At 42.8% G+C, this 17,419-nt stretch overlaps 1 protein-coding gene across 1 annotated transcript; it reads left to right on the plus strand.

Moving 5' to 3' along the window:
- Window positions 1–3,717: 3,717 nt before the first annotated feature.
- MSX2 (msh homeobox 2) lies at window positions 3,718–12,191 on the plus strand. Its single transcript, XM_020969160.2, is given in 3 exon segments — window positions 3,718–4,317; window positions 10,164–10,541; window positions 10,544–12,191. Coding segments are annotated over 3 exon segments (807 nt in total). The 5' UTR covers window positions 3,718–3,932; the 3' UTR covers window positions 10,588–12,191.
- Window positions 12,192–17,419: the final 5,228 nt, after the last annotated feature.

Consider the following 17,419-nt stretch of genomic DNA (forward strand, 5'->3'; position numbering starts at 1 on the left):
ATGGAAAGAAAGAGCCTCAGACGGAAAGTGGTTTATCCAAGTTTAGGAGGCAGTAGGGCTTGGTGACAAATCTGAAGCCCACTTCCACAGGCAGCAAAGCGCAGTGGGAAGAGGCCTAGACTTGGAGTCAGACAACGTGGGCTCCCAAACCCTCTCCAATAACTTTAAAACTATGTGACCTTGGGCAAGATACTCTAGGCCTCATTTCCTTCATCCTTAAAATGATGGAGTTGTATTAGATTGATAGGTTTATGGGAGAGAAGGGCCTTGGAAATAATGTAGTATAATTCCTCCTTTTTGTAGGTAGGAAAAATAAGAACTAGAGCTGGAAAAGACCCTACCTAGTTTCTTTGGTAATAAATAGCAACAAATGTGCTGTTTTAATTCAGACGCTGATTGCATAGGTGACTCTGAAGTTACTGTCAGTATGCTTTACCATACTGCAATAATCCCCTGTGGCCCAGGAAAAAAAAAAAACTGGCCTGAAGGCTATTCTCTCTTCCTCTGCTTTATTCTCACGTTGGTGAACATAGGTTAATCGGCTAGGACTTCTAAGATGATATGTGTGTAGGATCATAGGATTTAGAGCTTGTAAGGAAGCTCTAGGAATTCTTCCCCTCAATTTTACAGATGAGGAGACTGAGAACCCAGTGTGACTTGCCCAAGATAACACAGATAGTAAATAGCCAAACCAGAAAATTCCCAGTCCAGGTACAGGATAGCTGGATTACTAAGATTTTATTATGAATTACAATTTATCTGCCTATGTGTATTTGCATGGTCTTCAGTATACACACACATATACACATCATAGCACTTAGATCCTTGATGAATATGCACATTGCACTGTTTTCAGGTTCACAAAAGTAATTCATTATTTATTTTCCCACAAGAGCAGGAATCTGAATCGGGGCCATTCCAGATAGTTTAGAAAACTAGAAGAAAAAAAAAAGGTTATAGAATCAATGCCTCACTACTCAAGTACATTTTCAGACCATTTAAAAAGATCCAATGGACTCTTTAATAGGAAAATGCTGAGATAACATGTTTAAAAGTGATGAATATTAACTCTTTTTGGTAACAATCACAAAGAAAAAGTGAACATACAAAAGTTCTAGGGAAGAAATTACTTCCCCCCCAATAAAATATTGATAAATGTTAGTCACACAACAACAAAGAATTTCAACTTTGCTTGCAAAATTTTTTTTAATGTTTTACCTTTCCCAGTTCCCTTACCTAATTTAATAATTATCCTATATAACTTAATCTCCAAGTTGGACTTTGACAGGACATTGAGATTCACATCAAATTAACTACAACTAATTATGAATTTAGACATTTCCTGATATCCTTTACGAGTTTAAAAAAAAACTTTCTCCATGATTTGAGAAAATTGTAAAAGGAGGCTGTGGTTTCTCACAGCCAGTGGTGTTGGGGCTGGATGGCGGGGAGGATAGTATTGATTACCTCTTTCCAACTGTGTTTAAATAGCTTACAGCCCTCCTGAAGGTAGAGAAGATACAGACATTGGAAAGAAGTCAGTGCAACCCAGGTTCCCTGCTGGCCTAACCTCAGTAAAAAGGCCTAAATCAGCCTTTAGGAGACAAAAACTTTCTCAGACACATATCTGAGGGCTTTGAGAGGGCCGACTGAGATAGAAACCTTGGGCTGCAAAAGGCCTGAGCTTTTCATACAGAAAAGCGAACAACTCTGCAAAATATAGAGTAGGAAACTAGTCATTGCACAACATACAGAACCATTATATCTTAAGCCCACGCAAAAAGAGACAGAGCCACCTGAGAAATCATTGTTTGTCTGAATCAAAATAACAACAAATTCCTGTTTTCCTCAAAGTGCCCATTAGGCTAGTATCCTTTGGCCAGGATTTGAGAAGAAAGCAGCGGCATACAGTCTTTCTTATAATGGTAACAACCCATATTTCTCTAACATCTTGAGGTTTAAAAAGTGCTTTCAGCAAAACAACACTAAGGTAAATAGTGCAGGTTTTATTATTCCATTTTTACATATGAATCCAAGAGATGTGAAGTGACTTGTCCGAACTGAGGCAGTGTCAGAACCAAGAGCTGGGTCCTGGTTTTCTAATGACAGTTTCATCATGTTCTCCATGACACTATTGGTTACATACACATGTACAGTGCATATGGAATACTATAGTATATCTAAAATATACAGTTATCTTCTCTATACCTGATGGAATTCTGCCTTTTCCTAAACCCAGCTCTTGTCAAGGAGCCATATCAGGAATCCCTTATACTGTTCCCACTTCCCAGGAAACTTTAATCAAAGTAGCTCCCACTACATAACTATGGGACAAAATAGTTATCAGAAACAGGAAAATCTATTGCTTTTTTCTAACCTGTAATTGAAAGAAGCATGTTCTCATAAAAGACACAAAGGCCCCAAATGCATCATATAGGACCCAATTCTCTCTGCAATTATGCCCTTCTTATATTCTGTTTTATTGGGGAAGGGGGAAGGAGGTTAATGAGAGTCTTCAATACTGAGATATAACAACCAGAGAGACGAAGAGAAAAAGAGACAGAGACATGTAGAGACAGACTTGGGAAGGAGGACTTTGAGTCTAACAGACTACCAGGGCCAATTCAGAGTGTCGAAGTCTTGTGTGAGGGCAGGTGGTATCTCTGGTTGAACTTCTCCTAACTACCCTGGATATCATACTTTTTCTCTTTCCCAGAAGATAAAAGTGCAACCTCCTGGAAGCATCCTCGAACTGCCAGTGCTCATAGTGATTACAGCATTTCTTGTCCCTACCATATATTGGACATTGTGCCTATTCTGACTCGTATGTAAACACTGTCTCTCCAGTTGGACTGCTAAGCTTTTTATTTTTATCCCCAGCATCAAGACAGTGCCTTGCACATGGAAAGGACTCGAATGCCTGTCAATAAAGACGGATGATGACAGTATTAAAATCTTATTACCACATTCCTTAACACTCCATCCCATTCCCATATTCCTTCTCCATTGCAGGCAGGGAACAATGGTCAAAAGAGCATAAACAGAAGGGTACAGGAGATGGAACTGAGTAGTCCACAGGCGTTTGAGTTGTAAGAGACCTTAGTGTTCAGTGAACTCTGAAGCAGTTCAGGTGACTTTTGCGCTCAAGAGGCTGATGTAGTGGAAAGAGCACTAGATCTGGAGTTAATTTACTTAAGTTCCAACCATTTTTACTACTCATTTGACTTTGGGCAAAGATTTTCCATCTTTGAGACTCAGTTTCCTTAGCTGCAAAACGAAAGGGTTGTACTAGGTGACCTATTTCTACTGTTCCTTCCAGTTCTAACATCCCATATTCTAAGATCCCTTCCAGTTCTAAGAATTTATGTTAAAAGATACCTTTCCAGCTCTAAAATCCTAAAACCCTGAGCAGATTTGGAAAGGGTGGGGAATATTCTTTAAAGTGGGGTCAAAAGAGAAGGAAAAAAATGGATTCTGTGAGCTTCCTCTTTATAGAATCAGCCTTAATTATCCCAGTGACTTTTCAGTGTTGGTGTGATTATAGCCCTGGAGGGATCGCTAATAACAGCTCAGTTTGCTGCTCCTGTAATTAACTCCTAATTTATTTTAAACCAAAAAAAAAAAAATTCCACTGCCACTCTGGTCAGCCAATCAGAAGCGATCTATCATTACGTCACGGCAGTAGTCCCCTGGGATTGGCTGCGTCGGCTTTATTCACCTTCCCAGAGGAGGAAAAGACAACAACCTTACTCCCCCCGCTCGTACCCCCCCCCAAAAGTTGAGTAGCAGCTGCGGGGTTGGAAGTGGAGTCGGTGCATCCGGAGCTGCAGTGGGGCAGAGAGAGGGAGCGAACTGCGGCAGCCGCGGCGCGCACGGAGGTTGCCTGCGCGGCCCACGGGGGAAAGGGTTTAAACCTTGGGGTGCTCGGAGTCATGGCTTCTCCTTCTAAAGCGAAGGAGGTTTTCTCCTCGGACGAAGAGGGTTCCGCGGCACCGCCGGCGGTGATCGCGGACTTGGGCTCGGAGGATCGCAGGGTCAAAGTGTCTAGCCTGCCCTTCAGTGTGGAGGCGCTCATGTCCGACAAGAAGCCTCCTAAAGACGTGTCTTCCCTGCCAGGGGGAGGTGGAGGCATCGGCGGCGGCGGTGGCAGCAGCGAAGGCACATCTAGGACCATGCTGCTGCCGGGACACGGCGCCAGGGAAGCTCACAGCCCCGGGCTGCTTACAAAAACCTTTGAGACGTCCTCGGTCAAGTCGGAGAACTCGGAGGACGGGACGTCCTGGATTCAGGAGGCTGGCAGATACTCCCCACCGCCAAGTGAGTGTGTATTGGAGGAGTGGGTACAAGGAAGGAAGGGAAGGGAGGGGAGGATCATGGGTTAAAGTTGGAAGGGTTCGTTTAGTCGTTTTACAGATGAGAAAACTGAGGCCCAGAAAAATTATCATAGGACAGATTTGGAAGGGGTGCTCAGGCTCTTCTAGTCTAACTTAATTTTACAGATGAGTCAACTGAGGTAGGGGTGGAGAATGCCTTTCTTAACTACTCCAGTAAATGAGGTGGTGCCAGTGTTCGAACTTACGTCCCGATGGCCAGTCTAGCGCGCTTATTCTTATACCGAACCTCCTTCAAGTTGGGCGAGCCCCGGGGTACAGAGCTGGAAAAGGATCCGGCCAGTTAGGAGTAAGGCGAGGTTGGAGCCAAAATACCCTCGGGCTTCTACTTCTGGGAGTCTGCCTGAGTGTTAATAAAACCTGAACGGGGGTGGGGATGAGAGTGGCGGGGCGGGGGAAGAGCTTTGGAGAAAAGCGTGAGGAGTGAGATTGAATAAAGCAGGACCGGGAGTGAAAAGTGCGCGGGGCTGGGAGATTGCTTCCAATCCCGGGTGCGACACAGCCTGGCTGCGCGATCAAAAGGCTTGCGCCGTCTACCCCACAGGGTTATGAGTTACCCTTTGTAAACTTCAACGCTCAGAAAAAATGTGAGCTGTTACTTCTCTCTGTCTTGCGGACCCATTTTCTTTCAATCCCATCTATTTAAAAGACTCGATTTCACCTATAAAATGACGATCTAATTTAAAAACTAGATGATCTCTAAGATATCTTCTCACCTCCCCCTACTCTAAAATCTACGAAAAGTATTTTCTGGTTGCGGAGCATTACCTGACGTTTTCTAGGAGACTGAGGACGTCAGTCGTCAAAATTTCCTACCATACTTTTATGTTACTAGGAGTATGATTTGACAGTCCAACTCTGAAGGATCCCGATTCCACGCTGTTAACACAGGGAAAGTGCAGGAGAATCATGAGGTTTTAGAATTTTAAAGAACATTAAAGGTCATTTTATCTCTCCCCACCAAAAAAAAAATCTTTTTACAGGGTGAAATTGAGGGCCCAGGGAGGGAACAACACAGAAGGTCAAACAGGTACAAGGTAAATACAGGTCTAGAACGCAGGTCTTGAGCCTCCAGAAATCCAGCGCTCTTTTCAGTATTACCGTCACATTACTTTTCGTTCAGCGACCATATCCGAAATAGTATAAACCAGGCCAAGACTGTCCTTGCTTCCTCTGTCTCCCAGGGTCCCCAGGCCTCTGCTATTAAGAGGGTGAGGAGAGAAGAAAGATTCTTAGGTTAAATTTGCCGGATTGCTTGCCAGAGCCAATCTCATTGCCAAGAGCTTCTTAGTCGTTCATACAGCCATTCTACTATTTGTCCCATACAGGCCTCACGACACTCTTTAAAGTAAAACTGCAGACATTTTTAAAGTTAAAATGAAGCATTTTTCCCTCGAAAATGCATTTCTGCAGCCCAAGAAGTTGTTCACCAGCACTCCAGTATTACTCCTTCTTGTGTGTGTGTGTGTATGTGTGTGTGTTGGTTGAAGGTGGGGTGGGGAGAAAGACCACAAAGTTGGGGGGATGCTATAAGAGTCAGGGACCAGGAGGTCATGGAGAACTTGTGTGGAGTACTTCCTTCTTTCCTCGGGAGTGCAGGGGGGAAACGACCTTTGCTTGCGAAACAACACTGTACTTGAGTCTGCAGACTTTGGTAGAAGGTTTGCTCACCTTAGGTTGTGTGAACCTGGGCAAGTTAGTTTTGCTCCAGTTTTCTCTTGTGTAAAATGGAGACAATACCAGCTGCCTGCTAAGGACTTGCAGTGAGCAAAGTACTTGGTAATCATAATGTGTATTGTAAATGCGAGTTCTTATTTATTATTATTATTCTGTGTTTCTATGCCAAGTGACCACAGAGAAGCAGTTAGCCTCGGTGTCCTTAGATGTAAAAATGGAGGTGCTATTCCTTGCACTCTCTACTTACAGAAAACACTGTAAAAGCTATACTTTCTTAGCAGGGTTTATCCTATCTCCTAGTTCTCCAGAGCTGGCTCACACCCCTTATTATGGTGGGCTGGGGGTGGATCCCTTGGGTGTGGTGGCTCAGTTTTGTCTTTTATTTCATCTCTCCTTTGGAAGCATACTGACACGAAAGAATGACAAAGGGGTTTACTGGAAAAAACAGTACTAGAAGTGAAGGGGACAGCCTCTTTCTGGACTCTTCCTGGTCCCTGCATCTGCCCCATGGCTGGTGTGATGGCAAGACTTCTACATTAAACTGCAGGGCAGCAGGGAGTTTCTGGAGAGGGTCCTTCTCACCTATCCACTAAGGTTGCTGGCTGGGCTGGTTTCTCGAGTTTTTTTTGACCTTGGGTCCACTAACTGACATGGAAAGATTTCCTGCAGTTACCCCATATGGAGCTGGAAAAGCTTAAATTCTTTCTCCCTTTTCCACCACTGTTTTCCCTTCCAGTTGTTAATCCCCATTTTCCAATTTCTAGGCTGACGTTTTACCTCCTGTATAATTTCCCATCCACTATGTCCATATTATTCAAACTCGCCACACCCCTGACAGACAGACAGACACACACACATATACACACACATGAAGAAACATACTTTCCTTTTCTGGAAAAAAGCTGGAAAGGGTTATGAATGATAGACCATAGATCACAGACTTGGAACCAGAATAGATATTTAAAGATCCTCCTCCATCCTCATTTTATAGACAGGAAAACGGAAGTTGAGGAATGGGAATGACTTATCCAAGGTCACGTAAATGGTAAGAAGACCTGGGGTTTGCATCCGTATCTTCTGGGTCCAAATCCCTGGGCTGTAACTTTATGAAAAACTAAAATTTGTAATGACTTCTTTCTCCCTACAATCTCTGTACAATGTCTTTGTTTGAAAACAAAACTTTTAACATAATCTGAAATTACTCAGCCTGGCTCCCTCTGAACCCTGCCCTTATAGTTTCTCCTAATTACATGAAATTAACAGAGAGGTTTCAAAGGTCAAGGAGAACCAGGACCAGTAGCCACAGGTCAGAAGTCTTCAGAATGAAGTTGAGATGCAGGTCCTTAAAAAGGTCATCCTATGTTGCCATTTAGGAGAAAAAGCACTGGATTTGAAGACCTAAGATAGATCCAAATTCTTTCTCTGCTTACTACCTGTGTAGTTTTGAATAAGATTATCTCAAATTTATCTTCAGCTCCAAATTCCATGATTGTATGGTCTGTCCCAGTCTAGGGACAGCTGTAAAGGCACAGAGCTCTCCCCAGTCCAAAGCTCAGAGGGAAGGAAAATAACCAGATCAGAGTCATTTCTCAGTGAAGTCAAGCCAGAGCCCTGACATGGGAAAGGAAGACACATTTGGAACTGATTTCCTGTTCAGGAGTAGGTGATCACATATAGTCACAGAGACACCCTGACCCCCTTACTTAATACTCTTAAGATGTCATAAGGGTTGGATCGAGGGAGTGGCAGATCCCTAGATAATATAGTATAAGTGGAAAGACTACTGGATCCAGAGTTAGAAGACAGGTTTCATGACTGAACTACTCACTACCTTTGTGCCTTTGAGAAAAGTTATTTCACTCTGGATCTCAGTTTCCTGATCTGTGTAATTGGGGGCATTGTTGATTATGTGACCTCTAAGTTTCTTGCAGCTCTAAAGTCTATGATCCAAATACCTTGCTTTAGACATCCTGATAGTCCCAGATTAGCATTCTGAGCACCATCCTTCTCTTCAGTAGGAGCCCTTGAACCCCCTCAATGCCCTCCCTGGTAGGAGGCAGGACAAAAAGCATACTTTGATACATTCCAACCTCTGTCTCAACAGTCCCCAAGGGATCCCTATGAGGACCTCTAGAACTCACAGAGTTGCAAGAATTCATTGAATTTTAAAATAAACAATGACAAAAACTTGTAAGCTGATGAATTCAAATAAGGCCTTGGCAAAAGCACGGGGACAAATCATTGTCAAGGAATGCCATTGGTTACCTGAGCCTTGTAACAAGTGGAAGCTTCATTGTATTATTTGGTAGTGGCCTAGGAAGTAAGATAAATATTGTTTTGTCTTGTATGATCAAATAGCCTTCCTCTGTCTGTGAATTGAAAGCAAAAAGTGTACGGGGGAGAGGGATGCTTAATAGTGTGCTAGCTGCTGTTTTGACACATACTTGAGAACTGGTAACTTGGTTTTTGTTTTTGTTTCTTATTTTATTTTCTTCCATTTAACTGGAGTCCTAATGGTCTCTACCAAATTACTTTGAAATTTAATAACATATAACCACAGAAGGTAGAAGGAATCTGGTAGGACCTAGAGCAGAAAAGGAAATCTAATCTAATGCCCTCATTTTCTAGAAGAATAAACTGAGAAGTAGTAGACTGAGGCCTGAAATGGTGAAATGACTTGCCTGAGGGCATCCTGGTAATGAGTAAAGAGCAAAGATTTCAGCCCTGGTCCTTTGACTGCAGATCCACTCCACTTCCCTTTATCTGTCTCTGCTTTGAGAGAGTAGGGTCTACAGCAGGTTTCTAATTTATGATTGGGTAGAGAACGTGTATGTGCTCAAATGTGTTTTAATCACTTCATGGATGGTTTGTAATCTGTATCCCTGTAGGGAGCACTGGCAGTGATAACACTGCCAATTCAACCACTTTCCATTGAACAGTGATAGTTAATATGGTCCATATCTTCAGTTCAGTCCTTAACTCACCCTGATCCCTCCTGCTTACTCTGTGGATATGAAGAGAAAACCACATAAAATAGTTGTGACTGAAAACATTCCCTGGTGGCTTGGCTTCCAGATATGAATCCTGCCATAGTCTTTGCATGACAGATATACCATCCATTGCTGGGTCATACTTGAAGCTATTCCCAGCTTTGATGGGACTTGCTAGCACTTGGCCCTACCTTCCAGAAACCAGGCCCTTCCTTACCCTATAACAGATCCAGTGGAGGAAGAGACAGATGGTGCCCTATGCCCTTAGCCTGCAATTTAAACTGTGTTTCTAGGACCAAACCAACTGAACAAGAAATGCCACATTCTCTACATGTGTATTGGGTTTAGCTGCTACAGCTACATATTTGAAAATTAGCATACCTCATAAAAGCCAAATGCTGAAAACTAATTGCCAAGTATCTCCCCCAACCCCCTTCCCTTCTTCCCCTGTGGCTTCCTGGCAAATGAGCCCAGACGGCAGTTGATGGGATCACCCGGGATGCCCCAGTCTTATGACTTCCTCATAATGGTTCCATTTTGAACATGGAGCCTAAACGTTGTTGACACACCTTTATTTTCATCATAATTCTGTCTTCCCCATCCCTGTGGCATTGACACATTTGCACCAAACCAGAGAATATATCTAGGATATGACTAAGATAACACATGTTCTTAATTCTGAAGTGGCATGATTCTTCTGGACATTTTACATTTATGAGAGAGCTAATTTCCCCCCCTACCCCACTGCCCACTTTCTCAGTCAAGTTTGCCTTACAGACGTGCCAAGCCAAGAAAGCTGTCCCTCAGAAATAGCTGGGAAAGGGAATGTTTGATTTTTATCATCTGCAGACAGAAAATAATAAGGAACATGCACTTGTTTATGGCATCTGTATGTGCCTTAGGATATGATTAACGTGCCATGTATCTGGGATAATAACGACTGTAATAACAGCCCATCATAAATCTGCTCCTCAATTCTCATATAACTCTCGTTTCCCAGAAACTAAGTTCCTATTCAGTCCAAAAGAGGTTGGGAACCAGGAATAGACAGAGAGAAAGAAGCACAATTTTCTTTCCTAACATCTTCCCTTTTCTATTCTCATAGGACACTTGAGTCCTACGACCTGTACCCTTCGGAAGCACAAGACAAATCGGAAGCCCAGGACTCCTTTTACCACCTCCCAACTTCTGGCCCTAGAACGAAAATTCCGCCAGAAACAGTACCTCTCCATCGCTGAAAGGGCTGAGTTTTCCAGCTCCCTGAACCTCACAGAGACACAGGTCAAAATCTGGTTCCAGAACCGCAGGGCCAAGGCCAAGAGACTGCAGGAAGCAGAACTGGAAAAGCTGAAAATGGCAGCCAAACCTATGTTACCCTCTGGCTTCAGCCTCCCTTTCCCCATCAATTCTCCCCTCCAAGCAGCTTCCATATATGGAACATCCTATCCTTTTCACAGACCTGTGCTCCCCATCCCACCTGTGGGACTTATGCTACTCCTGTTGGATATAGCATGTATCATTTATCTTAAGGAAGATCTCCCAGCAAAGGAATAGTTAAATAGACTTCATGATGGATGTGTTTCTTTTAATTTTTTTTTCTTTCCTCATCCGAGAGTACAGTACCCAACCAGTCCTGGATCACTTTTTCCTTTTGCTGCGTATTTTAAGAGCACCATGCCAACCACTTAGGTGTTCACAGGCCAGACCAGATCTCTTCTTGCTCTTTAGTCTGGGACACCAAACCCTATTTGTCAGCATCACCTGATGACATGCCCTCCTTTTTCACAAAGACTGATCCTGAAGGCTTTTTATATATATATATATATATATATATAATAAAGTATAATACATTTTTATACTACAGACATGAAAAGTCAAAGTATTTTGAAAGGAAAAATTATATATGTAATGTATATGTATGTATATTCAGTGTATTATTTTCCTGAAGGAGACCTCCAACAAAATAATATGGGGGGTTTTTTTTGGGGGGGAAGGAATATGTTTTTATAAAGGATAAGATACTTTTAAAAGGAATCTTGCGAGATATAATTTGGGGAGGTTTTAAAAATATGATGGAGTTTATTTTTATAATAGCTCTCATTTCTATAGTGCTTTATGGTTTACAAAGTGTCACAGCAACCCTATGAGGTAGGTGATGAAAGTATTTACACCTATTTTATAGATGAGGTTCAGAGAGGAGAAATTATTTGCCCAAGGTCATATGGCTAACTAGTAAGTGACAGAGCTAGGATTAGAAGCAGATTTCCAGGCTGGGGTCCAATGCTATTTTCCAGTATGCCTGGCTGCCTCCCAGACAATGTAGATAAAAAATAGATTTGAATAGATTCTTTAGTTTTCATCATTTTCCCACATTACATAAGCAAAGAAAAAATATGTAATGGCTTTTCCTGTGATTCTATTTTCTCCCCTTGTCTTCTCCCCACCCCCACCCCAAAATCATTCAATAATAGAAATGTTTCCCACATGAATTAGAAACATTAAAGGCTGTGAGAAAAAATTCGAGGTTTTGAGGTGGGGATCAGGTACTTTATAATTCCACCTCAAAGCCATCACTTTCCATAACTGTATAGAAGGCTGGATTTGGAGAGTTGAGTGTGTAAGGCGGGAAACAAAGGGTTTTGGTAAAGTGGTCTTTAAAAAGAGAGAGACATAACCAAAGCACAGGTGATTTTTAAAAACTATTCATTGTAGACATTTGTGTTTTAAAGTATCTTGTAGACAATCCCTGTATAGTAAGTATGCTTGAACAGTAATAGATCCGAAAAGGGAGGAAAAAGACAAGAATCATATGCTTTTTATGTGTGTATGTATATTTGTGCTGATCTTAATAGGTAAGTTACTAGAGAGAATGCAGATCAGAAGGCAGAACATATTCTCAACATTGTGTTTGGTTTGGTGTGTGCATGTGGGTTACCCACCAGCAAATCTTGTTCTGCTAAAAAATAATGCTGTCAGCCTGACTACTTCCACCTCACCCATCCCAGGTCCCTCTCCCAGCATACCCCAGTCCCTTTGAAAGGGATGGCTTGTACAATTTTATATATTTTATTGGAGAGTTATTATTTCTTATCTCTTTTATTTGGAATTAAATTAAAATCTTGTTTAATTGCCAGGGGTTGTCAGAGCTCACTTTTCTTTAAGGGGTCTCTATTCTCTTGGGGGAGAGTTAGAATATCCACAAATCCATTCAGTTGGATAGGTCACGGGGAGTGGGCAGTGAAGAAATGGCTCTATTGGGTTTCTTTGTTGTTTTTGGAAATTTCACTGTGAAGCGATATTTAATATTCACAGAGAAAGGTCCAGATCGGACAGCTGGAAAGAAAGCCAGCATTGCAATGCTCTGGATTGGCCCAGTGGCTCTTTTTAAATTCTTCTCTGGGCATCTGGAATTACTGGGTGTGAAAGAATAGGAAGGTAGTATGCAGGAGTTTTTACAATACTATAAAGACATTAGTGAAAGATTAGTTAATGATGGGTGTGGTGAGGTGGTGGCCTTATGGGGAAGTTTACTGCATCTGACAAGTTTTTGGAAAATCTTTTTTCTGAAGTCAGGCGGGGGTCAGAGGTCTATTTTCCAATGGGTTAAAAAGACCTTAATATTGCCGGCAAATAAAAGAGAACATTTCCCTTTAGATGTTCAAATCTCACTTTCCTTGGACTGAGGCAGGAGAACTTGGGCCAATTGGGGTTCAAGCTCCCCTGGAATGGATTGGGCAAAACAGGCTGGGTTTGTTTTGTTTTGTTTTTCTTCTTTCCATTTCTTGATTTCCCAGAAAAAGATAAAACTGTCTCACGAAATGGGAGAATAAAGTAGTATCTGGCTGCCCGGGACCTTGAGAGGAGCCTGAGAATAATTTTGCAGAGCAGGACATGGTCCAGTGGCACCCCTCAAGGTCACATGGTTTAATGATAGAAGGACGGGTTCCAACTGGGGTCCACTCCCAGCAGATTCAGCTATGTTCCCCAAAATATTTTTCACTACTAGATTACAAAAAAAAGACCTTTTTGAATTTGATTTCCCACGATTTCGTTGTCTACAATTCAATAAAATCTGGAAAGTGCTTTCCCCAAATACTCAGACTTCGATATTCAGCTTACAGAGAAGTACACAATTCACACGTAGATTCGATCAGATGCATATTATATTATTATTTTAAGCAGTGGAGAGTTCAAGAATTGTCTTAGGGAGGCTCAAAGAATTCCAGCTTTCCCTTACAAACTCTACATATATACACCTTTGTCCCACAGTACTTAAAAAAAAAATCAAAGGGGGAAGAATACGGGTGTTGTCATGCAGTTCTAAGTAACTCAGTTTTCAAAGTTGCCCCATTAATCAGAGTGGTGAGTGGCTATCTTTATCCTGATCTTGGAAACAGGGACTTTTCAACTGCCTGATGACCGAGCTTCTTCAAGAGGAAATATTTTCTCTCCTCCTGCCCTACAAATGCCCTTCCCAAGCACTATCCCCTTTCAATTTTCCCTGTCTCTTTGCCAGTTCCTAGATGTTGGAGTCAGAAGGCTTCGGATTCAAGTTCTCATTTTGAGGCTAGCTGCCGTGTGGTTGGGCAAACTACCTCCCGACTTCGTACCTCAGTTTTGTAGGTTGTAAAATGGGTACATTGCTATTTGCACTTTGCACCACCTCTTTCTCAGGACTCTAGAGAGGAAGGAAAGCGATTTGCGAACCGTAAAGCGCTACGGCAAATGAGAGTTGTTACTGTGATTGACTCCCTGCCATACCCACTCCCCACCAGGGATACTGGGCTTTCAGCCCTGCCTCGCTAAGCTACTTCCTGAGCCGCGAGCACGGCGTTCGCCTGGCGCCCATTATTAACTTGTTTAAATGAAAACCTTTCGGGAAGCCCTAGTTAATTGAGTATTATATTTTATTAGAGGGAGGTGTCAGGCCTTACTCAGAGAAGACTTCATCACGGACCCTAATGCACAATGCCCCTAGGCCCTCCTGAGAACTGAATACATTTATCACCACTCGGAACAGCCGGAATACTGTCATTAAAACGTTTTAGAGATGCACTTAAAACACACACATGTAGACACACGCGCACGCGCGCGCACCTCCCCATTTCATAATCCTTTGTAAAGGTGGGTCTCTAATTATTGCGCTCTCTCGCTGGCTCTCTCTCTCTCTCTCTCTCTCTCTCTCTCTCTCTCTCTCTCTCTCTCTCTCTCTCTCTCTCTCTCTTGCTCTCTCTCTGTCTGTCTCTCTCTAACACATCTCTACTTCTAAAACTTCCCGGAAATCCTCGGGGCCTGGAGGGTGCTGTGGTCACAAAGCTGGCTGAGTTTCCTCCTTTTCTTCCTAAACCGAGGCCCTGGGCTGCTCGTCTACCATGACTAACCCAATATAATCTGAACAGTCCACTAAAACCCAATTAGTACTGGGATTAGGTGCACTTTAGATACTCACGTCCCGGGCTCTTGGGCTTCGACGACCCGGGAGCCCAGTGGAATGAATGCCTTGCTCTTCAAGAAGGGCTCTGGAATAGTGGGGAGAGTAGTGGACTTTCGGTTTGGCACTGGGCTCTGCCGACACACACGCTTGGGCAAATTGTTTCCCTTCCGCAGACACCAGTTTCATTATCTGTAAAATGAATGGATGGGTTGAGAAATCTAAGGTCCATTCCACCTCTGAAATTGAGAGCCTAACTCAGCCTTACCCGAGGGGCTTGGAATCCTGCAGTGGATGGATAATTTGATCGTAGAGTGAGGCATCTTCTTGAAAATCATTTTCCCTGTCTTCCATTTGGAGATTGTCATCTTCCTAGGTAAGGGTTGGGTAGAATAATGACCTCCACTTTTGTTGGGGAGAGTTTTGAGGAAGATAAGCAACTCTGATTTTCTACAAGAAAGGTGAGTCAGTGGTGGCAAGAACTGAGACAGGAACAGTCCTGGCAGGTTAGATGCTACGTTGAGATAGGACACTGTCACCTTCCATCCCAGCTCCACCAGCCCAGCAGTGGTAAAAAAGAGTAGTCTGATGGTGGTGGTGATAGCCATGGTGATGTACGAAATCATAAGACAGCAACTATGCCAACATCTTTCATATGTATAGCACTTAGAGAACAAAGCTATTTTTCCCAAACAACTTCTCTGAGAGGTAGATGGTGCTGGGATCATTGTCCTCATGTTAGAGAGAAGGCACAGATATATCCGAGGCACAGAGGAGGGAAATGAATGGTTTACTCAGAGTCACAGCATCCAAGAAGCAAGTTTCTTTTATTATTGGTTCCTGCTGGCAAGAAAGGCCTAGTTTTCACCTCTGTAAAAATGAGTGGATTGGATTAGATGACTTCTAAGACCCTTCCAGCTCTGATATTCTACGTTCTAAGTTCAGATCTGGCATTTAATGAGGCAAAGTTAGCCCATGTACTGAGGAGGCAGGTTGTTTAAGGGGTTCAGAAAGAACAACCCTGTCTGGTTCTTCATTCAGCTTGTGACACTTTCTGTAAACGTGGGGGCTGGTGTGTGTGTGTGTGTGTGTGTGTGTGTGAGAGAGAGAGAGAGAGAGAGAGAGAGAAGAGAGAGAGAGAGAGAGAGAGAGAGAGAAAGCGGAAAACACCCCTCCACCCCCAAGATGTCATCCAATTCCCTGTAAGGGCCCTGTAGGATGAGAGAATCCAACCAAAAAGAAGAGAACACATGCTCAGGGAGTGGGCAAGTGCTGCATAAGAGCCAGAGCCATCCCTTCTTCTGACCTAAACGCAGAGGTCAGATAGCCTAGGCTGGCCCACTTTCAGTTCAGAACAGAGATGATACTAAGATTGAGGAACAACTCCAGTTTGGATTTGTCTGAGTGCCTGGGAGCAGTGCTAAGCACTGAGGCTTTGCATAGCAGCGAATTTGAGGGCTGGGGGTGTCCCGGATACAAAGAAGCAAAATGCCTTCATCCTGATCCTGCCGCCTTTACCTGCCTGCCTGTTTGACTGCCCTTCCTACCCTGCCTGCCCTGCCCTGCCCTACCCTCCATTTTCCCTGAACCCGAATCACCTAATCCATTTTCAGTTTCATCTCAAAATTAATTGCTCAAGTCTTGGCCAGACTTCATGGCAAATGTTTATCATTTTAAAAGCTTGGGCTAGGTACCCAACTCAGCCAGAGTTAGGATTTATTCTCAGTCTCCATAATTAAAAAAAAAAGAAGAAAGAAGGGGCCTTAAGGAATGCAGACAAAAGCCATGCGTTTTCAAACCTCACACAGATCTTTAGGTGCTCACATAGTGAAGACATTTCTAAAATAACAATAACTCATAGAGCTAGAGCTCCTTTAAAGTATTTTTCATCCAGGCTTTCTGTGAAATGGGTGTACAGTGATTACCACCCTCATTTTACAAATGAGAAACTGAGGCTGAAAGCTAAAATGATTTGCGTTTGGTTACACAGCTTCAAATTCCTGCAGGTCTATTCTAAAGGCTCAGTAATACACTCCACCACCATTTAGTCTCCTTAGTTCTCTCTCTATTAGCTATATTCATTTTAGGAAGAAAATATTGAAACCATTCTGTCCTTTCTTTCCCTTTCTTCCCATCTCACATTTTCCAGGAAAACTGAAAATTGTTTCTCCTTATAAGAAAGACTGAAAGTCAGATTGGTGTACTAAAAATCAGGCAATGGCAGGCCCCAGAACACCTCCTTCCGATGGAGTGTGGGAAACTCCAAGGAATTTTCTGTACCCTTTACTTCTGCCTTTCTCTGCTTCCTGTGATATCTCCACCCCCAACTTAAAAGAACTTCTCCCATATTTCTGCATGTCTTGGTCAATGAACTCAAATTCAATGAAAATATACTAAAGCCTACTTTGCTGGTTCTTGGTGGAGACAGAAAGTTTAGATAAAACAGGGTCTCCAACACAATAGTTTTTTTTACAACCAAGCAGGGGTTTGTGATACATATATAGATAATTGTAATACACAATAATATACAAATCCAGCCCTAAACTTCACTTTAAGAGTACCCTTGCCACTAGATGAAGGGAGCAGAAATCAGACAGCCCAGTCTCTTGTGAAAAGCCACTATATTTCTTTGTGCAGAGGTCCAAGCTGGTTCTGAATCTATCTTCTTGTTTCTCCCTGCTGATCCAACCACCATGGGGCCTGGAGGCTGGCATAATGAGTTGTTACTTAAAGAAAAGCTTGGAAAGATCATAGGCCTGGAATGACAGTTCCAAGAGGAGACGGTGTTTTAAATCCAGCTCAGCCGTTTATTTTGAGACCATAGTCAAGTCACTTCTCTCTGGGTCTCAATTTCCCCAGATGCAAGACAGAATTTGAAGACTATCTGATCGATAAAGTTACTTGCTGGTTTATCATTCTGAGGTAATTAA

The sequence above is a fragment of the Phascolarctos cinereus genome, unplaced genomic scaffold (genome assembly GCF_003287225.1).
Source record: "Phascolarctos cinereus isolate Bilbo 61053 unplaced genomic scaffold, phaCin_HiC Scaffold_2;HRSCAF=192, whole genome shotgun sequence".
NCBI classification, from domain to species: domain Eukaryota; kingdom Metazoa; phylum Chordata; class Mammalia; order Diprotodontia; family Phascolarctidae; genus Phascolarctos; species Phascolarctos cinereus.